Source organism: Heloderma suspectum, chromosome 3, assembly GCF_057233095.1.
Source record: "Heloderma suspectum isolate Gila_16-S chromosome 3, 16-S_ref, whole genome shotgun sequence".
NCBI lineage: Eukaryota > Metazoa > Chordata > Lepidosauria > Squamata > Helodermatidae > Heloderma > Heloderma suspectum.
This window is the reverse complement of record NC_139460.1, coordinates 258,247,143-258,272,381: the sequence shown is the minus strand read 5'-3', so window position 1 is coordinate 258,272,381 and position 25,239 is coordinate 258,247,143. Positions and strand designations below refer to the sequence as shown.

The following is a 25,239-nucleotide window of genomic DNA, read 5'->3' as shown; positions in this document are numbered from 1 at the left end:
ACTTTTGGCTTCTGCAGAAGCTCAGTGGCTTCAGCACAGCAAAGAATTTAATTAGCCTCAAAGAACTTATTCCGCCCTCCACCTTTAATTTCTCCCACATAGCTGCCACATTATGCCAAAAGGAGGGTTAGAACCATGTGACATCATGTTCCAGGAAGTGCTGGGGAGGCTAGGTGCATGGTACTGCCAACAGAAGCAGCACTTTTAAAGAGGTTTTACAGTTTAAAAAAAGCAAGAAAAGGCACTCAGCTCCTTCACCTCATAAAGTTAATTAAGGTATGTACAAACCTCCCACACCCTAAACCCACCCATTCCAAATCTTCTGAAGTCATCTGAAAGGAATTCTATCTCTCCCCACTCCATTTCCAATCAATATTCTTTTTTGTCCCCTCTTCTTCCCATCCCTATGCTGGTCTTTCTTTCTCTTCTTTATTCCATTCAAAGCATCTCTTGGGGAATTCTCAAGAGGTGATGGTGGTGGATAAGAGAAATACTAAACTTTATTTGACTTTATACAAGCAAACAAGATAATTTGTTTTTCTCCCCTTCCTTCTCTTTGAGAAAAGTGGGTCTGCATGGTTGCAGAGGAAGGAATCTGGGGGCATTTTGTTATATCAACTGCCATCATCTTGCAATGCAATTACAAATTTGAATAAAAACAGGATTGTTTTGGGTAGGGGCAGGGGAGATAAATATTGCTCATTTATACAACCCTATGTATATTTATTCAGAAGTCCCATTATGTTCAATGGGACTTACTCCCAGGAAAGTGTGCATAGGTTTCCAACAAAAGTTACTTTTGCAGGGAGTTTGCAGCCTGATCTTCTGCATGTTTACTCAGAAATAAGTCCTGAGTTGTGAGCATGGTACTGCAGGCTTAATAAACTACCTGCCCAATTCCAATCCACTGAATTGACTACCCTTTCAACCCAATCCTATGCATGTTTTGTCATTTGTGTTTTCTCTTTTTGCATGGCTTCAGTGGTGAGGGTAGGAACTTGGTACATGCTCAGAGGTACTTTTTCCATAATTTAGCCCTAGAATTGTAAACAGACTCCTCGGCAGAATTTTGGTAAAGTCTTGACAGAAATTAAATTTTGGGGAGGAGGAGACAATGAGAGCTTGTACATAACAAGGAGGAGGTAGTGGAGAGTTGCAAAACACCAAAACAAAACTTGTTTTTATGAAGAGTTACTGGAGGATGAAAACATGAGGAGGGATTGTGTGGAGAGAAACAGAATGTATGTGATCTGGTTATAGTTTTCTTGCAGCAGGTGTGGTCAGTGCTTAATCTCTAAAAATGGAATGCTGAGGCTTTAATATGTGTGGGATATATTCCATCACAATTAAGTGTATGGGGAAGGGGAGGCTGTAATTGTTGAGCAGTTAGAGAAAAGCATCCTGCAAATATTCAGTGGCGCTCTTTATTTCACTGCTATTTTTGCTAACATTGGTGAAATCGAGTAATTCTAAATTTGCATGCATATATAAACAGATGCAGATTTGTCATAGGCCTGTGTACCAGATCTTTTAAGTACCTAGCAACACCCCTCCATTCTATCAGCACAGAGGAGTAGTTCTTGCAGTCAAATAGCCCAATACTGAAAGAGAAGAAATAGCAGCAGCCAAACCTCAGAACAGAGGAACAGAAGAGAAGTTACCTATACCTAGTTAAAAGAGGAATACATTCTGTATGGAAGAGTCAGATGTGAGCATCAGATAAGCAAAAAGCGTAGAAACAGAAAAATGTGGATTCTTGCAAGGATGTCAGCAAGATAGCGAAAAGAGCACTAGGTAAATCAAGCGAGAAGCAAGAAAAATGTCTTGAAGAAATATTTACTTGTTTTACCATGGTCAGCCAGATTAGTCACCATCCCACCCTCAGCCAACTGTAAGATCTACTCCTCTTTTGGACAGATGTGAAACAATGGGCTTAGACAACAAAATTGAATGTGATTTATGGGCTATGGCAGCAGTACACAACCCATGGACTGCAGACACCCCCGCAATAGTGTTATTTGCAGGCCCCCTACCAATTTAGTATAATTTTTACTCCAGGGCTGCTGATCACCGCTTCCTGCTTTCCAGAGGATGCTCTAGGAACCAGCACTCAGATGGTATGTCCTCTGAGTATTGGAAGCCAGAGTGTCTTCTAGGAGATATTCTGGCACTGGCTGTCAGAGGGCTGTATGACCTTCTGAGTGCTGCTGCTGACAATGACAGAAGAGTGCCACGAGTGCATTCTTCAGTAGTAAGTAGAAAAGGAATGGCTGGATAAGATGGAGGGGTGGTGTTCAAAAGGGTGTACACATGTGTATGCATGTGCGGCCTGCAGCCCTACAACTAACCACATGTAGCACTCAGGATCAAAATGTTCTGTGCCCTTTTCCTAAGCACATAGGAATGTCTGGTGAAAGCCAGTTCAGGTCAGTCAAGTATATTATTAGTATAATCACTATAGTACTTTTCAATTTACAAAGTGTTTTACGATAGCTAGTGTAACATAGTGGGTAAGAGAACCACAATCATAAAATTTGCTAGATGGCCTTTGACAAACCACTCTCTCTCATTCTCAGCTCAGACCCCCTGCTTAATGATAATAATAATAATAATATTGACCTATCTTTTAGAACTGATATAAAGACTACAAGATCTTATTTTATTGCATACTTAATGATTACTGACTTCTGTTACCTGCCTTGATTTTTATAGAAAAGCAGAGTGGAAATACTATAAGTAAACCTATAAATGTAATGTAGGAAAAGCACCTCGAACACTTAAAAGTGCTACATAAATGCTAGCTATTTTACTAAGACACCTTGACAGTGACTTCCCAAAGCCTTCAAAGGAGCCTATTGTTAAAGCATAACTTCAAACCAAGACTCCCATTCTTTTACCACGCATCCTCATTAACACATGTGCGCAAACACACATGTATACATGCATCATGACAAAGACGGGAATTAAGGAAACTTCCCATAGGTGTGGTCTGCACACAGCAGATCATGCACTGTCCTTCAATGAAGTGGGGAAATGCCTACTTCAAAGGGGTGGGGGAGTAGTAGCTCAAGACAGCTGTTCAGAATAAATATTACAGGCTTTATTTTCTCACAAATACTTTACAGACAAAAAAATGCTTAGTTAGTATACCAACCCCATAGCACACAGACCAGTATACTTCTTCTGATAGCCTTAACAGAGGTCATAGATACTTAAACTCACAATGGACCCAGGTTACCATCTGGTCTCCCTGCTTCTGGTTACGAATTCAAAATGGGGTAATTGCCCCAAGCTACTTAGGTACCATTTAGTATAGATGTGCAAAAGGTGTGGCCCACAGGTCACATGTAGCCCGCCAAGCCATTTCTGGTAGCCCACCAGACTCCCTGCATCTACCGTCATGAGAGCAGTGTTTGGGGTTTCCCACATTAGTGGTTACCACTAGCACGAGAACCCCTTCCTTATCTCCCATCTCTGATTAGAGATGGGAGATAAGCAAGGGATTCTCTTGCTAGTGCTATTAATGAAATCCCCAAGCTTATCTGATTGCATGCCTCTTGCTCTTGCTGCATCTCCTAGAACAAAATGGATTATTTCGCCAGGGTGTCAGGGTGATGCCAACCCAAAATACAAGACACACAATACAGATGTATAGAAAGCCACCATGGCTGAGCCATGGAGAACATGGAGTTGTTCTCTGTAACAACTCTCAGTAGACAATGAATGCTCAAGGCCAGATAGCCATTCATACTTCACCCTAAATGTTTTTAAGAATCATTCCAATGCAATCTAATGGACGGTTCCTCAGAAGTAAGTCCCAGTGTTCAATTAAATGTATTCCCAAAGAAGTGTGCATAGGATTGCAGCCTTATTTGTTTCAGTTTTTACGATTTCCATTAATTTTGATAATGTCACAAATCATATTGTCTTAATGTCTTTTATTAATAAGCATTAATCACCACCCTAGAAAGGACAAAACAGAAAGACAAACTTGTGCTACCTTTTCCCGAACAAAAGAAACTTCAGCTGCTATCCTATACATACTTTAGAAGTCCCACTAAACTCAGCGGGGCTTACTTTTACGTAACCATCCACAAGATTCCACTGATAGAGTGGTCACCACACTGAGATCCCAGGAATCTAGTATTCAGTTTTAAAGAAGATTTGAAATGCAACATTCGTCAATGTAAAACTATAATACTGATAATTACTTGATATAAAACTAACTTCTGCTTTTATAGACTACATGCCCTCAATATTTATATGTATTAAACATCTATGGAATGTTTAGCAATGTGATACAGCTATGATGGTTATCTTGAAACTATTGGCACTGACTATGCAACAGCTTGAAAAAAATATTTTCCATTACTTAATCTTTCCTCTGCACAAGTAGGAACAGACTATTTTTGATACTCAGATGAGGCAAAAATAATATAGGGATGACGACCAAGTTTAACTATTTCCTCTTGATCACCTGTTGATATGGTTTTAGGCTTTGTCCAACATTGTATCTTTCCCATCGTAGTAAGTAACTATACTTAGATTTAACTTACCGTTACATTCCCTTGATTCATTATATTCCCCCATTTTATTAATAGTATTTCAACACTTTATATTACAAGATCGACCAGTCTGTGTGTCAAGATTTGCATTATCTATTTGTCAGTTGTGGAGAGTAAAATAATGCGGAATCCCCATTCTCCTTTCTAATCTTAAAATAGCTATGGGCAAAAGCATCCATACTGTTAGTAAGAGTGTCTGTCTGCCTCTCCCCCCCACGCCCAACTCCCTACAGGCAGGGAAATGAAAAAGTGCTGTCTGTGGCTTTTCAAATACAGCCCTGTTTTAAACACCAGACTGCCTTGAAGCTGTGCACAAAACTCTCTTCCCACAACCACCTTCCAGGAAAGATTTGGAGGAGAGAAAGTGCCCCACATGCTGTCTTCAGAATACAGACATCACATAGCTATAGTCTGATGGCTACAGCACACAGGACCATTATCTCCCCACCCCAGGAGTCCTAGGCAGGTCCCTGTGATGGAAAAGGAAAAGTCCCATCTCTAGCCTCCATAGCACAGTGTTGTTTTATCATGACTGCTCTATAATGGCTGTGCAAAAAATAAGAGAGAGAGAGCTATATAATAGCTGCTAGATTCTTATAAGATCTGGGGCACAGACCAATAACACAAATTTGCATAGAGGTGTACACCAACCCACCGCTCGACTTGGACCCTGATTCAGCACTTTGGAAAACATCCTGCTTCTGTTCTGACTAATCTGGAGTTGGTCCACTTCGATTCAGTACCGAACCAGAGTCAAGACTCAGAAAACTGAGCCTTTGTGTTTCTTGTCAATTATCATGGGAAATTTTTAAAACACTATAACTTTTTTCTCTTTTTTGAAGAAAAATCTCAATTTTTTCAAAATTGGATGATAGTTGTGATAGTTGCAGGCACAATACCCCTTAGGAGGGGAGGATGAGTGCCCAATGTCAGAAAAAAGGTGCAGGGTTTTTGTGCTACGTACCTTTATATTCTGATTTTCTTTTAAAGGGAACTGTCAATAACTTTTTTTATTTCTTGGCAGAATTGGCAAGAAACCTGCAAGATTTCAGAAAGCTAGGAGCAGGGGCTAGGGAATTATGATACTTGAAATCCAGTGTAAAGGTTTTTCATAGTGAAGCATGAAGAATGGCCATCTCACGATCCCATCCTTGCACTCTCCCAAAGCACAATGATCGGAGCCCATAGTAAAATATGCCCTAGGATTAGAAGGTAGGTATGTCAGTCACTCAGCCACACTCCCTCCTTCCTCCTGCAGCATTTAGAGAAACTAAACCAAAATATGTTGTTTTGAAACATAAAGTCTCCACAATTCTGATTGGGCTTCAGACATTGTCTGAATTCAATGCACATTCAATACACATAATATTGCATGCAAATTCAGAATTACTAGGATTTATTTACATTTCACCAACGGTAGCTGTGAAATTAAGAGTACCTCTGAGCAGTCACAGAATGTTTTTCTCTCCCCACTGAACACTTACTGCCCCCCATTCTCTTCTCTTCCACATAACAATCCCTCCTCATTCTTCTGTACTCCAGCAACTCTCCGTAAAAACAGATGTTTGTTTTTGTTTTGTGCAACTCCCCTCCACCTCCTTCTTGTTATGCACAAGCTCATTGCCACCTCCTCCCCATAACTTATTATTTTATTATTTAATTAATTTTTATACCACCCAATATCTGAAGTTCTCTGGGCGGTTTACAAAATTAAAACTACAAAAATACAACAGAAAATATAATATAAAACACTATAGATTAAAAATACAATAAATATACAACCAGAGTAAAACCTAGCAGCAGTGCAGATATTTAAAATGCAATAGCAGATTTAACACAGCAGAGCTAAAAGAACTGGAATGCTAAAATGCCTGGGAAAATAAAAAAGGACTTCACCTGGTGCCGGAAAGAGTACAACTCAGGCACCAGGTGAGCCTCTCTAGGGGTTTTGTTCCGCAACTGGGGTGCCACAGCAGAAAATGCCTTTTTCCTGGTAGCCACCTGTCTTACCTCTTTTGGCAGGGGCTCCTGGAGAAGGACCCCTGAAGATGGGCTTAGGGTGCAGGCAGGAACATAGCTCAGTTCTGCAAAGACTTCACCAGGATTTAGCAAGGAGCCTGTTTCCAAAACTAGGGCTAAGTTATGGAGAAACTCTGAGCATGTACCAAGTACCTTTCCCTCACCACTGAAGCTAGAGTCCATGCAAAAAGAAAAAAACATAAATGACAAAACATGCATAGGATTGGGTTGACAGGGTAGTCAATTCAGTGGACTGGAATCAGGTGGGCAGTTTATTAAGCCTGCAGTCTCATGCTCACAACTCAGGACTTATTTCTGAGTAAGCATGCAGAAAATCAGGCTGCAAACACCCTGCAATAGTAACTTGTGCCAGAATTCTATGCACGCTTTCTTAGGAGTAATCCTCATTGAACATAATGAGACTTACTGATGAGAAGACATACATAGGATATCATAAGGGACCAGTATTTGTCTCCCAAGCCTCAAAAATCTAACTCCTTTTTTTTTAAGCTTTCTGTTCATAGGAACATAGGAGGCTGCCTTATAGTGAGACAGACCCTTGGTCCATCTAGCCCAGTATTCTCAACACTGACTGGTAGTGGCTTTCCGGGGTTTCAGGCAGGATTCTTTCCTAGCCCTACCTGGAAATACTGGGGATTGAATCTGGGACCGTCTGCATGCCAGCCATGTGCTCTACCACTGAGCTATGGCCCTTCTTATTGCTGCATAATTGTAACTAACTAACAAAACATCCCCAGATTCCTTCCTGTGCAACCATGTGAAATCACTTTTCTCAAACAACCTGGGTGAGAAGAAAAACAAATCCTCTTGATACAGTTCAGAATTTCTCTTGCCTTGCCCACCACCCTCCCCTCTTGAGAATTCCCCAAGGCATGCTATAGATGGAATAAATAAGAGAAATAAAGACCAAGAGGGAAGGAGAAGAAAATGGTGATGGGAAATGGAGTGGCTCCTTTCAGAGGGGTAGCACTTCAGAGGAATTCAGGAGGGTGTGGAGTGCCTGTGAAGTTTGCACATACTTAAATTAACTTTATGAAGTGAGGCAGCTGAGGACTTTTTCTTACTTTTTTAAAACTGTAAAACCTATTTTCAAGCCCCAGCACTATTTGGATCATGACATCACATAGTCCTAGCCCTCTTTTTGGTATAATCTGCTGTCTGTAGCTATATGGGAGAAATTAAAGTAGAGGGGCAGAAAGAAGTTTGTGGAGGCTGATTAAATCCTTTTCTGTGCTGAAGCTACTGAACTTCTGCAGAAGCCAAAGGTTCCTTCTTCAAAATTTTATTGCAAGCAAGCTCCCAGCAGTGGGCATGTAAAAGCAGAAAAGTAGGAGAGAGAGAGAGAGAGAGAGAGAGAGAGAGAAAACAATGAGCAGATTGTGGAAGGAAAGGTGACAGTCTCCCCTCTAATTGAAAAGACTGGTGCCCTCATGGTACACTACCTACTGGTCTGCTAAGGGAGTGAGCCCTAATGTCTCCTAGTAAGTGCAAGGATAACTGCAAGGGTACTGAGCTCAGAGGGAAGCAGCAGCCTTGTATTAAGGCAGATGATAAAATATGGAGCAGCTCTAAAGATCTGGGGGCACAGCTTGAAGATCTGGGGCATATACCCAGGAGTGCCTCTCTATATGCAGCTAGAAGAAAGGCAATGAAGCAGAAGGGGATGTCAAGTAGTCCAAGGAAAAGATCACCACAGTAGGAGGGCTGACTTGGGTACCGGTAGGGAACAGGGAGGCTCTATAAGTAAAGCTGGTGGAGGAAAACTATCCCCTGAAATTGAATTTATAAGGATCTTTGATACATCAATTCAGACAGTACACCCAAGGGGAAAAAAAAATCACAGAAGTATGTTCTGCCAATACCCTAGCTCACACATAACTTCAAGTTCAGTGCCAGCCATCTCATTTCCACTTGAAGAAAAAAAACTCCTAAGAGGCTCAAAAGTTTACACACTAAACAGAGATTTGTGCTGTAACAGTATTGTTTAGTTACTTTCCCATTTTTTACTGCAACAGAATAATTTCTGACTTGAGAACCATTATGCCAGTAATAGCCAGCAAAAAAGCCTAAAACCACTCTCAACATTAAGCTGAAATCTGTCAAACCATCTGACATAGATCTCAGGCTGCAGCTTATACAGCAAATGACTATATACAGGGCACACTGGACACCAGAAAGATTCAAGCATCCGGGCATCTCACAGTATAAGTGTTGGAGGTCTGTAGGCTAATCTAGTGCATATATTATGGAATTACCCCATAATGATGCCTTTCTGGCTTGAGGTCCTAACCAGGATCACCATGGAAACCTCACTGAATGTAAAATATGCCCATACTTTAGTGGGATACATTCTGGGCAATTGGGATCTGGCAGAGGGGCATGCTGCATGGTTCAGTAGGGCCACACTAACAGCTAAGCATATTATTCTGCAACATTGTAAATAAAACCCCAAATATACACAGTCAGATTCAGGATCTATTGACCCTAGCTGCCCACGAAAAAGTATATTACACCAAATTACTAAAAGAAAATAAATTCCAATTAATATGGGGAAGTTTTCTTGAATTATATGCAAAGTAATGGTGATCCACTGCAAAACCAGTGCAGGCCAGCAAAGAAATGTGCTCAACACAATGCTTGTATTTTATGTTTAATGATTTTTTTCTATGTAATTATTAATTTATCCAATTTTTACTTAAGAATGACAAATCTTGATAAAATAGTTAAAGAGCAGAGACATCACATTGACAACAAAGGTCCGCAAAGTTCAAGCAATGGTATTCCCAATAGTAACCTATGGCTGCGAGAGCTGGACCATATGGAAGGCTGAGTGAAGGAAGAGAGATGCTTCTGAACTGTGGTGCTGGAGGAAAATTCTGAGAGTGCCTTGGACTGCAAGAAGATCAAACCAGTCCATACTCCAGGAAATAAAGCCAGACTGCTCACTTGAGGGAAGGATATTAAAGGCAAAACTGAAGTACTTTGGCCACATAATGAGAAGACAGGACACCCTGGAGAAGATGCTGATGCTAGGGAAAGTGGAAGGCAAAAGGGAGAGGGGCCGACCAAGGGCAAGGTGGATGGATGATATTCTGGAGGTAACGGACTCGACCTTGGGGGAGCTGGGGGTGGCGACGGCCAACAGGAAGCTCTGGCGTGGGCTGGTCCATGAAGTCACGAAGAGTCGGAAGCGACTGACCAAATAAACAACAAAAAAACCCTTTACTCTTTAAATACAGGATAATATGAAGAAGGGAGGGGGAAATCTAATGGGGACGGAATGGAAACAGGGGACATGGTTTACTATTTGTAATGTATTAGAAACTTTAAAAAATCTAATAAACTATTAACAGAAAAACATTATGCTTATATATCAGTTTTATATCCAATGTAGATAAAGTATTTGTCAAGACCACGGGTCATAACATCTATGCCTAGAGTCCTTCTTTTTATTTGTCCTGAATCTCCCACCAATCCCATGAAACTGAGTAAGGGGAGATTCAGGACAGATAAAAGTACTTCTGCACACAACGCATAGTTAAACTATGGAATTCACTACCACAAGAGGTAGCGATGGCCACCAACTTGGATGGCTTTAAATGGGGACTGGACAAATTCATGGAGGAAAAGGCTACTGATGGCTACTAGTCCTGATGGCTATATGCTACCTCCAGTATCAGAGGCAATATACCTATGTACACCAGTTGCTGGGAAACATGAGCAGGAGGGTCCTGATGCACTCATGTCCTGCTTGTGGGTTTCCCATAGGCAGCTGGTTGGCCACTGTTTAAACAGAATGCTGGACTAGATGGACCCTTGGCCTGATCTAGCATGGCTCTTCTTCTGTTCTTATGAAGTCTCCAACATGGTGCCTACAGACACAGGGTCCTCAAGGTTCTCTGTCTGTCCTAATTTTAATTTTATTTCTTATTAAAAAAAAAAACTTTTAACTGGCAGGCTGGCATGCTGCAAAGTGAAGTGCTGCTCTCCAGTGCCATATGTATTTGTTCATAAGAGCGGTTTTGTGTTTTGGAGCTCAAATCACAACCTCTACCTTGTACTCTGATTCCTGGGGAAGTTATTTTTCTTTTAATCTCACCAGTTTGCTTTCTGGGAAATGAGTGTTTTGTGACCAGCCACACCTGCCATGGGAGCCATTTTATGAATGGGGAAGGCCCCTCCATGGCAGCCATTTTGTGTGAGCACCTATGACACTCAGAATTCCAAATGTGCCCACTAACCCTGATCTATGCAATACAGCAGTAATATCATGACTTGCAATCAGCCTAATAAAACAGAGACATCACTCCTACCTCCTCCCAGCCCACCACTGAAACTGCAAAAATAATGGCAGCAACACAATCCTCGGAATGACACTGACCAGAGCTGTGTGGTAAACAAAGCAAGTCTGAGGTGGGATGTAGGGAGTTGTAGAAGGAAGGCTCTCAATCATGTGAATATGTCTGTATGTAGCCCTTAGGGCTTTGGAACTTTGGCTTTCCCTGAATTTCATCACTGGACTGTTTTTAACTACATACAGAGCTTACCGGTGATGTGCTTCCCGACGATACTTCTTCATAGCATGCCCATCCATATTTGCAGGAAGATCTGCTGCATTTTGTAATCGGTCACTCCATGAGGTTGTCATTTTTATTTTGCAATGGCCACTGGAAGAACAAGTGGAGACCTACTTAGTTTGCAATGCATGTTTCACAAGTGTTGTATAGAACTACTTCCTGTTTTAAAAAAGCAGGCAGTACTTGAGGAAACACTACAAGCACCTGTTGAAAGCAATTCACTTTTATTAGTCAAGCAAAATACAAATATAAAACCAGAGGTTCCTGCATACTTTTGGAATATATATTTCAATATGTAAGCTTCATGATTTTAAACTGATAATTTTAGTCTTAAATTATGCGAACATGAAAACTTGTTCCCATTCACCTCCTCATTTCCTTGGCCCAACAAGGACTCTGTACAGTCTGAATGGGTATTAGAGGAAGAGAAAAATCTAACTTACTTCAATTATACCCAATGGCAAAAAAAGAAGAAAAAAATACCCTGGTTATTTAAAAGGTATTTAAAAGCCCAAAGGCAAGATAATACAACACTGATATTACTGTACTAAAAACTGAAACAATCAACTCCTTGGGGCTTTATTTTTTCCTTCGGTTATGCCGTAAACCGCCGCACACTGATAGTGTTATACAGGATTAATAACAACAACTAACTCAGTGCTAAAACGTAAGATCATTGAAGGAACAGACATTTCTGCACTCAGTCACATAACATTTGCTAATGGGATATCACAATTAAGACACTGTTCTGTTCAGTGGGGTACTATTTTTATTCTGTAAATTTTGAGTGTTTTTATTCATTTTAATGTACTTGTTTTATTATTGTTTTAATGAAGTTTTATCTTTTAAAAATGTTTTTGATTGTTAGCTGCCTTGAATACCATTTTCTTGTGGAAAGGCGGGGTATAAATCAAATAAAGAAATAAATATTCTCAAATGATTAAATATGCTAATGGCTTAGTTAAAAGTACGTTTCCTTTTAGATTTCCCCCCACACCCCTCAAAAGCATTAACCTGCATGGATTCAGCTGAATTAAATGTTAAAGTTTAAATTAAATGTGTGAAGCTTCTGAATATCTGTGTTTTCCAGTTATTTGGTAGGTGTACTAAACTGTGTAGTGGAATCTATTGTTCATACATCATATTACAACAACCATACGTCAGCCATGCTGGCAATTGTGGTCAGAACTGCTCAGTTTTGCATCTCTCTGCATTTTGTTGTCTAAAGCTTCCCTAATCTTATAATTAAATCCATATATATCTCTATATCTTTCTGTCTATCTCAGCCCCAGCTAACAGAGAATCTGAGCACATTAGAGGACTGGAAATAGTTTCCCTTCCATTCAATGCTCAGTACATAGAGAGGTGGCTGGGAGAGAAGGAAAACAGTAGCAGTTAGAAATCACACATCAGTTCCATATATGCCTCAAGAAGTTCAACTCCCTAGAAGCACAGTTGTTCCAAGGCAAGCATAGCTTACTTGGGCCGAAGATCCTGTTTCCCTTAGCACAGCAGGTGGGTGAGCGTCACCCCACACACATAACTTAATGCATGACATTAGAAAGCCACATGAAGAACACGCATACATGCTCACAGAGGGCTGAATTACAGTCTCTTTTGAGTTGGAAGAATCACATGATATGGATGTTTGTGTGGCATGTGTACACGCATTTGCTCCTTCACCATAGGAAGAGGATCCTCAGCCCAGACAAGTGTCTGAATTGGGCCCTCCCAAGACTTATTTACCTCTGTCCATGCTGAATTACATGACTGAATGCACTGACTTCAACCTGCTATGCTGAATCAGAGAGAAGGATCTAGGAGCCTTGTAATGATAAAGGCTGCATCACCTTTTTTTCATGATGTCGTTTGCCTTAAATACACAAATGCTTTATTTCAAATGATGCCAAGGATACAAGCTAAAAATAAGTTGGTCTGAACCCTGGCATACTTTCATAAGTCAGCAGGATAAGTATATAACAGTACAGGCACCTAGCCAGATTCTGAACGATGAGCAAAATTCTGAACGATGAGCAACTGAAGTCTATGACGCCTTTCTTAAATTACAAAAACCTATTTTAAACACCACACATCTGTAAATACCTTCAATATAGAAACCTGTAAACATGCTAGACATTTTAAAATCAACTCTGTATGACTTATTTTCATCACAGTGCTCCTAATATTCTCATAACTAAGCAACTGACTTTCTGCTGTAAAGATAATTTCAAAGAATTTCTATCATACTGTATATGCTCAGGTATAAAAGCTTTTGTCCAGGTTAACATGAAACATATGTGTCTGTGTACATGAATAAATAGGTTTTAAAAATGGGACACAGCACATAGATTTTGTCCCTATTTTTGTTAAATTAAATATTTCTCATGCTGACAAACTGAGCAGCTTATCATAGAAACCTAACAGCCAAAAAGTTGGGGGGCGGGGGGAATTACCATAAAATTCTCTCTTATTTTTTAACACTGAGCTGGGATATTTTTATAGCTCATTATAAATGGCTGCTGTTGCTTTTTTACATATCCTCATTTCAGCTGGCATGATTTCAATACTTTGGACTGACGAGCTCACAGGATTAGGTAGCAGAAACAAAAGATTAGTGATGACCCCTGCTTTTTCTAGTTCCTTCACAGTGAGCTTACAGAACAACAAAAAGCAAGGTTTAATACACACAGAAACATTACACACATCATGACAACTCCTAACACATCCAGAGTTGCAAAGCCATAACATTCTAGTAAATACTGTATCTCTGACTCCCAGCATTACATTAACCACTAAAACATGCATTCTCTCTACATTTGTTTAACTTCTTGAAATCAATTATACCTCATCATGCCCCGGGGGGGGGGGGGGGGGGGAGTAAATGTTCTCTTCCTTAGTTCACAGATAATCCCAAGCAGATAATTTACTTCACCATTTCTGTAGCAAAAGTGGGAAGAGAAGTGATTCCAGTATATTATTTCAATGATTAAAGGATACAACCTCAAAGTGTATTGTCATTTCTACAATGCACTGCCAACTAAGTCAAAAGTTTCTCAATAAAATCAATAGTTATAAACACCTCTATGTTTAGGGCCACTGCTTCACAAAAATCTTAGCATTATCTTTTAATATTTAACAAGGCGGTGTCTATTTTTTCAGGCATATCAGAAAGCGCAGAAATATAGCTGAATGTAAACGTATACTGTTATATGTAAGGGAGGGGAGAACAGATAGGATTCAATCATTCCCTACACAAATTAGTCTCAAAGCAATGCAAGTGGTCACATCCTAAGGGTTTATCCAGGTGATTAGTCAAACAATGCCCTGCCTTTTAGAATCTGCGGGATGCACACAAGAAGCACCTGGACTATTAATTAAAATATAGATAGCTTTGCTGCAGGAGTGAGAGCTTTGCATTCACAATGACTGCTGTTGTAGTCTTCATTTCAATACTGATCTCAGTGACTGCCCCTCGGCTGATGCTCCCAGTGCCTCAGAATTGCACAAATGGGCTTGGGGGATTTTTTGTCAGTTTTTCACAAGTTGCAAGAGCGCAGATTAGAGTGTTTGCTATTTGTGGCCTTGCCTGATCAGTTACAGGCCTTTACATTTTGATTAATGACTTGGAGGAGGAGGTGCAGGGAATGCGGATCAAATTTGCAGATGATACAAAATTGGGTGGGATAGCTTATACCCTGGAAGACAGAAACAAAATTCAAAGTGATCTTGATAGACTGGAGCACTGGGCTGAAAACAACAGAATTACATTTAATAGGGATAAATGCCAAGTTCTGCACCTAAGAAAAAGAAACCAAATGCACAGTTACAAGATGGTGGATACCTGGCTCAACAAAACTACACGTGAGAAGGATCTTGGAATTGTTGTTGATCACAAGCTGAATATGAGCCAACAATGTGATGTGGCTGCAAAAAAGGCAAATGCTATTTTGGGCTACATCAATAGAGGTATAGCTTCCAAATCCCAGGAGGTACTAGTTCCCCTCTACTCAGCACTGGTCAGGCCTTATCTGGAGTACTGTGTCCAGTTCTGGGCACCTCATTTTAAGAAGGATGCAGACAAGCTGGAGAGGGTTCAGAGGAGGGCAACAAAGATGATCAGGGGACTCGAAACAAAGCCCAATGAAGAGAGACTGAAACTACTGGGCATGTTTAGCCTTGAGAAGACTGAAGGGAGATAGGATAGCACTCTTCAAGTACTTGAAAGGTTGTCACAGAGAGGAAGGCCAGGATCTCTTCTCAATCATCCCACAATGCAGGACACAGAATAATAGGCTCAAGTTACAGGAAGCCAGATTCCGGCTGAACATCAGGAAAAACTTCCTGACTGTTAGAGCAATACAACAATGGAACCAATTACCTAGGGAGGTGGTGGGCTCTCCCACACTGGAGGCATTCAAGACAAGGCTGGACAGCCATCTGTCAGGGATGCTCTGACTTGGATTCCTGCACTGAGCAGGGGGTTGGACTTGATGGCCTTGTAGACCCCTTCCAACCTTACTATTCTATGATTCTATGTGTTATCTTGTGGTTGAGACTGGGGTACATGGACATAGTCAGGGGGAAACCTAAGAGTTTTTCATGGACAAAGATCACTAGGGGCAAGGGGTAACAAGGGATGTGACGGGGAGGTATGGATAGATGTAAAGAGGTGAGAGTAAAACAATACTGTAACCATTCACATCACATATCATATAAAAGAAAAAGAAAAATACTGTGTGGGAGTGAGTCACCTCTGCTAGCAGAAAGCTGTAACTGGGTAAAGTATGGCTTGCTGTTTCTTGTTGTTCTAAACTTTGTTAACTAGTACCATCTTCTTTCTATAATTGTCTTGAACGTATTTGCTTTTTGTTAATAAAAGTTTTAAAATACAAACTAAGCATATGTACACCCATTTATAAAGTAAATGTGCTGTCTGGGTCCAAGGGTGAATTCCAAGCCACGAATCATATCCCCTCACCCACATACTAGGCAGGGTTGTAGGGACCTGTTCTAATAGGAACTCTTATTTGAGTGGTAAAAAAAAAATCAAGTTGATTTTGAACCAAATTATTTCCCCAACACCAACCCATCCCTGAAGAACTGTCTCCTCCCATATGTACCTGCCCGGACCCTAAGATCATCTTCAGCAGTCCTTCCCTGGGAACCCCTACCAAAGGAAATGAGGTCGATGGGTACCAGGAAGAGGGCCTTTTCTGCTGTGGCACCCTGGTTGTGGAATGAGCTTCCCAGAGAGGATCGTCTGGCGCCTACATTGTGCTCTTTCTGGCCCCAAGTTAAACCCTTTTTATTTTCCCAGGCATTTTAGTCTTTTAGCTCTGTTGTTTTAAATCTCTTGTTGTATTTTAAATCTCTGCATAACTGCTAGGTTTTATTCTGGTTTTTAGTTCATTTTACACTGTAGTTTTATACTTGAAATGTATCTTATACCATATTTTATGGTTTTAATTGTTGTGAACTGCTTAGAGAGTTTTGGCTATTGGAGAGTATTGAAATGTAATAAATAAATCCCTGAGCAATTACAGGTGGGCAAGACAAGTGAACCACTTAGGCTACCATCATGAGAAAAGCAACAGACAAAGCCAGACCCAATTCCTGCACCACAAGACCCAGTACTGGGTCTGCTCCTCCCTTGCTCTGAAGCATCAACAGGGTGACAATGCTCATGCCTTTCCCCCTCACTGTCTACACCACGGTAATGGTGGTCTGGATGTGCAGAATACTGAAATTCAGCATGTCAAGCAATTCATCAGCCATATAACTGGTTATACAATTTCAAGATGAGTTTCTAAAAGGGAACTTGCATACTAATCTACATCTTGTAATCTACAGTCCGGATCAAAGTGCCAGACAGTTAGTTCTACACATCCAAGGGAGCTTTTCAGTCAGCAGTATCTCATGTCTCATAATCTTTGGGGGAAAAAAATAAAAAAATTAGGGGGCTCACTTGGTCTCTCACCAGCTTTTCTTTCTGAGGGGATAGAGCTGTGGGGAGGAAGTGGAGCTATAGGGAGGAGGCACGACCTCATGTGAGGCCCTGCAGGCCAGATCAGCCGAATCCAGCCAGTGGGCCGAGGTTCCCTATCCTTGTACTATAGCAATGATAATAAACTCCTTAGATTTCAAGACAACGCTCCAAGTTGCATCCCACTTTTTAACGTTTGGCTACTGTCACAGAGAAAAAAATAAAATCTGAATGCATATCCATCAATGCCTAGAGATTATAAGACAATATTACTATTACTATACTCATCATTACTAATATTTAAACAGTTGAATAATACATTTATAAGTTAGCTTCACATCAGTAGCTCCCAACTATCTAGCAGAGCAATCCTTTACATAACTACTTAAAAATAAATTCCACTGAGTTCAAAGTGGCTTACTCCCAGGTAAGTAGGGATAGGATGGCAGTCTAGTATTTTGAAGCCATTGCCCTCTGGGGCACAACCATTTTATAAACTGCAATAAAAGATCCCATTTTATTAAAGGAATAAGGAATATTGTAGAGAGAGATGTTAACACATTACCTAGATATTATTGTGGTGGTCCAGGCCAAGGGTCCATTATCTTTCGTTTTTACTAAACAGTGAAAACAGACATAGCCCACTCCTTACATAACTCCCAGAGGAAAACTTTATTCTTTGCTTACTTGCCTTCCTCTCTAGGCTGACTGTGCCAAAAGCAGTACACTGCAAACTGCTTAGTAAACAAGCAATGGATACAGTAAGTTTTTTTCTCATACATTCTAATCATACCCAAGAGCGCACACCATTTCATTGGCTTTTAAGATTTTTTTTAAAAGAAATTTGACATGAGTTAACATATTACCTACATACTACTGTGGTGGTCCAGGCCAATACTTAAAAGTTGAAACATTCTCTTTAGCTACAAAGCTGCACAGCACATGCAAGATCAAGACAAGCCTCCCACTCACAGCTATGATTCTGTTTCTGAAAGGCATTATCTCCTGAACCCAACTCCAAATTCATTTTTGAGCCTTCCAACCTCAACTCCCATATATCCTCATTGTCACCAAACGCTATTATTAATTTACTGTAGAGAAATTAAGCTCTATAACAGGGGTGTAGATAGACTGGGACAGATTGAAAACCAGTGTCTACAGCAGAGTTTTCCAAACTGCGTGCAGTGACACATTAGCGTGTCGGTGGCAGTGTGTAGGTGTGTCGCGCAAAATGCAGAAAATTGTGCTGAAGGGCACCGCAAAGCTCCCTTACTCACGTTTGCTTCCCTTGGCCCCTCCCCCGGAACTTCCTAAAGCAGCTAATGTTAAAGCAGCTAAGGCTTAGCTTAACATTAGCTGCTTTAGGGTCATGTGGCGTCTTGACGTAGGGCACACGTGATTGGCGGTGTTGGAGCAGTATGGCAAGGTAGAGGCACGGGGCAAAGGGGGGGGGAGGCTCTGCCCTGGGAGCAAAGCTTAGCCAACACTGGCACGGAGAAGTGGCAGCGGCTACCAGCCCTGCGAGATTTCAAGCGTGCCCTTCGCGGACTTCTGCACCGCGCTCCTGCGCGGCCAGGCCAGAGTAGCGCGTGGGTGGAAACGTCGCCTGGGACTGGGACTGCGCCAAGCGGGCTGTCCACCATCTTGGCCAGTCGGAACGGAGCTCAGTGGAGGCCAGAAGCCTCAGAATCAGCGTGCTCCCAATCACCCGGGCGAGAGCAGCTGCGGGCTGTCACCCAGTCAACCCACCTGCTGCTGGCTGAAGGGAGGCCACCCTTCCAAACCCAATGTGGCAAACAGCAAGCCACCCACCACGTGGCACTTATAATTTGATTTCTGCCATTTATTTTTATGTTTACTCTGCTGTAATTGTGGATTAACCACCCACTGGCAGTGTACCACCGGAGAGTGCTGGAACTGGACTCTGGACATAGGCATTGCAAATATTTACAGCAATATAGCCTTGTAGTGAGACATATCTATTTACACCATTTTTGTTGGACTTTTGCTTCTCTACTTCATGTGTTTTTGCAGCTGAGCTCCTACCTGGGCCTATGTGTCCTAATATGTATTGTTAATTTAATTTTGTAAATTTAAATTTAATAGTTAATTTTGTTTATTTTTCACATTTTCTTGCACATATTTACATACTGTTACTTATAAATGACAACAATATTTTATTATCTTACAAATCATATTTTTAAAAATATAAATGAAAGGTTTTCATGAGATATGTTGTATCCCCATTCATTTCGTTATTACAATTTATGTATGTGTCCGTATCTCTTATAACAGGTTAGTTTAATCTCCGGTTTGCTAGTAAAACTGAATTATCATGTCATGAAATGATGCATGTCTAAAAAGTGTGTCACCAAAATGAAAAGTTTGGAAAGCTCTGGTCTACAGACACTGATATTCAATCTCTTTTAATCTGTCTTCTCTTCTATTGCAGCCTTTTAACATTCTTACCCTTGCAGTTTTAAGTCAGACTTTGCTAGTGAGAAAAGACAAACAAGGAGCCTCTCATTTTTATTTTCCAGAACTTGCTTATTTCTGCTTAGAGGAGAGAAGAGATTTCAGTCTCATCACACACTAAACAGACTTTCAGATGGCTGTTGAAGGGACATTCAAGTACTTACTGGCAACGATGATTGTAGAGGAGAGTCAGGGTACTGTAACATAATTCTGGTCACTACAAATTTGTCAGATGTGAACAGATTTCTCCTGTCACAGAACTATTTATGTACACAGATAACTACTAATATTTCAAAGAGGGAAATAATTAGCACAATATAGCAAATTATTCCTACTGTTTCTATAATTAAAGCTGAAACAAATATTAGCATATCAATCTAATGAGATGATTTCCCCAATTTCATGCTATGCAAATTCAAAACCACCAGTTAAAGCTGAGGTAGGCAACCTATAGCTCAAGGGGTGCATGTGGCCCTCAGCCTAAATACATGAAGGTAGAGGGGAGCCCAGAAGGAGAGAAGAAGAGTGGGAGGGAGAGAACAGGGGAAAGCCAAAACAGATGGAGCAGTGGAAGAAATGGGAGAAAGCCCTCTGCAATGGCCAGTTCAGACCTGTGGCAAGCAAGGAGAAAGGGGTGTGGGGGATTAAATGTACAGACCGAAGGAAGCGGGGAAGCCCCCTTCAAGTGATCAGTTCAGACTTCTTTCAAGAGTTATGTTTCTTTCCCAGCACCCTGCTGGGCAGGAAGGGAGAGAGAATAGGGTTGGGAGGAACGGGGGAGGGGGGGCAGAGAAGGGGTGGCCCTACCCACTTTTGGCTCCAGCCCCATCCATCACCATCATGCAGTCCCTGACACAAGAGGATGTGTCTCTTGACAGATAAAAGGTTCCCCATCCCTGAGTTAAAGTTATAAACTTCATATTAGCTCACTTCGGAGAAGAATTGAAGAGCAGGATCATGCATTCTCTCCTCTCCTTCTTTTCAGCAAAGCTTCACTTTCAGACTGAACTACTCATGTAGTTTAACATGACATCTGAACTGGCAAACTTATAGTTAGTGCTTGTCCTCCAATCAACTGGAAACCAATTTCAATTCATAGTGACCAATTCTGGTTAGAAGGGCAAGTGTTCACAATGGTTAGCTAATTCAGACATCATAGCAAACTCTGATCAAGGCTAACCTGCAAAATGAAAGTGATGTTGCAGGTGAGGAGGGAATCCATGAGCCTGCAATTTGTTTCTAATCCTCCAAACTTTGGAGGGTCATCTGAATTAATACTAGATTGGGGTGGGTGGGTTATCCTTTAGGTAATCTTTGAGATGGATACTTTTATAAATGTGTATGGCTTAATGAATATGTTATTATATATTTATTGGGGTGGATTCTTTTTTATTATTGTTTTGTAAATCGCTTCAGGACTCCTTTCAGTTGTGTCAAGCAATACATAAATGTAACAGACTATCATTTATAGATAGTCTATTACATTACATAGACTGTTTGGAGTTATCTTCCTTTTGTTTGCTTGATTTTATAACACAGCAACAGAAACAAAAATAAATTTAAGGCACCGTTTCTTTACTATGGGCACAGAGTCAAGGACCAGGCACTGCCTCAACAGAAATATATTTTTAAATACATTTTTCTTTTATTACTACTTCATGTAGTTCCAGTGAAAGCAATAGAATTCAGATGTAAGGGTTAAAAGAATATTTTGGTTTATGTCAGAAGTAGCCAACATTACTCATCTAACATTACTATGCATAACATGTGCAGCTGTCAAATTAACAACAACTGCATTAGAATCTGTTGAAAATCACTTATAAGACATCACAAAATCAGGCCCCAAATAGCCCAATGTGAAGCTTTCAGGGCTGTTCTTTTGACATGCGAGTTCAACACACTTGGCAGAAGATATTGATTGAATAGGGGAGCCAAGAACTCTGTCTACTCTTGATTGTTTCAGCATCAATTCCTCACATCATCACGAACCACAAGACTGGCCTTCTTGCCTCTCCTTTACTGTCTGCAAGGAAGCCATCCAGGGCCAATTTTATGTCAATCACATTTTTAAACCAGAAAAAGAACTACTTAATTTTTCAGAGGTAGCTCATTTCCATATTCATCAAAGGAAATCAATACACAAACGTGATTTCTGAAATGGCCACATTCTATTTGTTTCAGTGCTTCATGTAATAAGGCACATTCAGTTACATAATACTGCAGTACAAATGGGTATCTATAATCACTCCAGAGTGAGGAGTGGGGATGGAAGGATGTATCCTGTTCACCGCACCCATTATAAGCACTCACCTCACATAACAAGAGAACAACAGAACTCTTGTGCTTGCCACTGCTGCAGACAGTGCTCCCAACAAGTCTTGGTTCTGCAGGAGTGATCAAAAACATAATTCACATTCCTGCTAGCTGCATAGAACTGTACACAGAATTCCTGCACTACCATAGGTAAAGTATATTGCTCTCAAACTGCCAACCCAATAAAGTGAAAGTGGCGGGGGGGGACACCCTGTTTTCTTGCTTGTAGTATCACAATAAGAACAGACAAAACCTGAAAAACAAACCAACCATGACATTACTCCAGCACTTAAGCACTACGTTTTAACTTATGTAGGTCCTGCCCCACAAAGATCAGTGGCTTATAAGCCTGCATAAGTATTGAAATGTTAGACAGATTACCGACTATCACCATCAACTGGTCAAGCACTTTTCAAAATGTTCTCACTGCAAATTTTAGCGCTGTATAGTGTGAACATTTACAGATCATTGCATCTGGGTGAATATAGAACAAAGAACGAGCAGGCCAAATGTCATTCTTGGAGTGCATAAAGTTCAAATGTTGGAACATCAGGGAGTTTAATTATTTGCAATTCCAAGAACTGTTGTTAATACCATGAAAATGTAGAAAAGACACATTAAGTAATTTGGCCAGTGCATGCTTACTGCAGAATTGATACACGTTGCAACAGAACACTAAAGACAGATGTTCTTTAAAGCCTGAATAGATAGAAAAACACATGTGTACACACACTTCTTTCAACTTGGCAGCCATCTCTCTGCTGTAGGGTATCAACTGTAGCCTGATACATAAACCCTTGCCAAGGCGACCCAAGTTTAAATAAAGTGAGAGAAAGAATGTCAGCTCAATTCCTGTGAAAGGTTTGCCTGAAATATTTGACACACTGCTAGGCCAACTGCCTCACTCTATATACAACCCTGTCCCCTCTCTTTCTCTACCAGATTTTGTGTTTGTGTAATGAAGTGACATAAAGAAGGAAATCATTCTAAATTGCAGCTCAAGCTCAGGGCTAAGGCCAAAGGAACAGTTGTTGTTTTTTAACATGACCGATCTAACATTAATTCTAATGCAACCACTAAAATCTGCATCTGAAATAAAATTGACTCAAGTTATGAGAATTCCAGCCTATACTTTGTCTTACATTGAGCTGTCTTGAGTGCACGTTCTCTACGTTGGGAGTTCTGCAGAGCCTTCGGAGCCAAAGAACTCCCCTTGTGATTTAAAAATAGAACAGAACACTGTTCCTCTGTCTCAAGGAGAACACTTCAGTGAATTCTGGAAAGGGAAGCCCCTTCAGTGACTGGGCAAGAGAAATGGAAGTTTCGTAGGATGACAGACAGCACAGCACAGGCAGCACAGAAGTAAAACTGTACTAATTCAGGGTCAGCCCTGCCATGCAGCACAGTGAAGCAACCTGCTTCAGACTGCAAAACTGGGGGGGGGAGGGGCGGACCACAGATGAAGGCAGCAATTGGCATCTGAATGGTGCAGCATTACTACTTTTTTCTTTTAATTCTTGGCCCTAACCAAGGGCAGGGGATGCCATTTAGGGTCTGCTTCAGGCAGCAAGATTTCTTGGGCCAGCACTGTACTAACTGGCGAAAGAATGCCCACCCCCAGATCACAGGCCTTCAAGGGTGGGGGCGGAAGAGTGTGATTTTTCACAATCAATCACTGCCCATACCCTCCTTAGATTTCGTTTTTTATATTTCTATACCACCCCATAGCTGAAGCTCTCTGGGTGGTTCGCAAAAATTAAGATTGAAGGTGATCTCAATATCTGCTCCTCTGGGGGGGCACAAGTTAAAAATCCCCCTATCGATCACTAAGAGCAACTTCAGCTCGACCCCTGAAGATTATTGTTCCTCGACACTCAAGAGGCACAGAAGTTGAGTATCATAATAGAGAGTGAGTGAGAGAGAGAGAATAAAGGAGTCCCCAATTTCCTGTTATTTGCATCACACTAGTTAACAGTTCTGAATACCATTCAACGTCAGTTTTCAAAAACGGGAGCGAGTGCTCCCCCCACCTCAAACATTGCCCTTTTGGGATGGGGGGCTTGAGGTTTGAACTCCCATTTTTTCCACTGTCAGTCCTATTTAGAATACACCCATTGAACTTCATGGAACTTAAGTTAAACTAGAATTGGATACAACCCTCAGTCCATATTTTATGCTTCCCACCCAAGGGGGGGGGGGGAGGGAAAGTTGTGTTAAAATCCTCCCGCTCGCTCGCCAGTCAGAGGAAAGCAGAGGACCCTTCCTGCTACCCCTTCCTCTCTCCACCCCGTGAGGTGATTTCCCACCCAACCCTCGGATGGGATTTATATCACGAATTCTCCCGCGCCGCGAGAAACGGCGGGGGGTGTGTGTGTGTGTGTCAGAACAGAGCCCCCCTTCTCTCAGTAGCGAAAGGGAAAGACTGTCCTTCAGCCACTTCTCGGCGTTAGCGAAAGAAATAGGACGGTCTCCTTCCCCCTCTCTTTCTCCCCTTCCCCACCCCTCGGATGCGGGGGGGGGGGGTGTCGTGATTTCCCGCCTCAGCCATGTCAGCTCCACTTTAAAGGCACCGCTCCCATTCCTCTCTTCCCCCCGCCCCCCAGGGGGGCGCGAGAGAGCCGCTCGCTGCTCCCCGCCCCGGCCCCACTCACCTCTCCGCGCGCGCCGTTCTCGCCCGCTCTCGTCCAAAAGAACCCGCACAACTGAACTGCCGCAGCACTGGACCCCGCACGCCGCGCATGCGCAAGGGGACACCGGCCCTCCAACGCGTTACTTCCCCTCTCCCATCGGTTAGGGATGGGAGAGAATGTGCAAGGCTTCCGCAGTGCCGCAAACCCCGCTAAGGCGCGGATGGATCACACACCGTGGTGACCGCAAGCGGGGGAGCGCGGGGCGAGATGGTGTGATATCATTTGGCTTACGTTTTGCAGATTACGAATTGGTCATCATCTAATAATGAAGCAGGGCTTAAACGCAAACAAACGAGGGAGCGGCCGTGGGAGGGAGGAGTCGTAGCTCCGTGGCGGAGCACATGCTTTGCATTCTGAAAGCCCCAGGTTCGATCCTAGCATCTGCATCCTGCCTCAAAACCCGGAGAGCCGCTGCCAGTCAGTGTTGACAATACTGAGCTAGATGGATCAAGGGCCTGACTTGGTATAAAGCAGCTTCCTATGCTCCAGCAGTATTTAGGTGATGACTTTAACCAGCCAGGAAAACCTTTGCCATAGCTGGGCAATCATCATGTTGACTCCATAAAAGAACGTTTCAAGGAACATCTATCACTATC

The 25,239-nt window shown here is 41.7% G+C and overlaps 1 protein-coding gene across 5 annotated transcripts in view; it reads right to left on the bottom strand.

The window, feature by feature from the left end:
* The window catches only part of NT5C2 (5'-nucleotidase, cytosolic II), a 93,984-nt gene extending 69,287 nt beyond the window's left edge, over positions 1–24,697 (bottom strand). For 2 of the 5 annotated variants that reach the window (XM_084846436.1, XM_084846432.1), the window contains exons 1-3: positions 24,605–24,697; positions 21,951–22,024; positions 11,153–11,272 (exon numbers count right to left, since the gene is read on the bottom strand). In XM_084846436.1, coding sequence (XP_084702562.1) covers positions 11,153–11,253 — 101 coding nt within the window. In that variant the 5' untranslated portion in view covers positions 11,254–11,272; positions 21,951–22,024; positions 24,605–24,697. The remainder of the gene's footprint in view (positions 1–11,152; positions 11,273–21,950; positions 22,025–24,604) is intronic. The other 3 variants (XM_084846435.1, XM_084846431.1, XM_084846434.1) reach the window with 2 other exon arrangements.
* Positions 24,698–25,239: the final 542 nt, after the last annotated feature.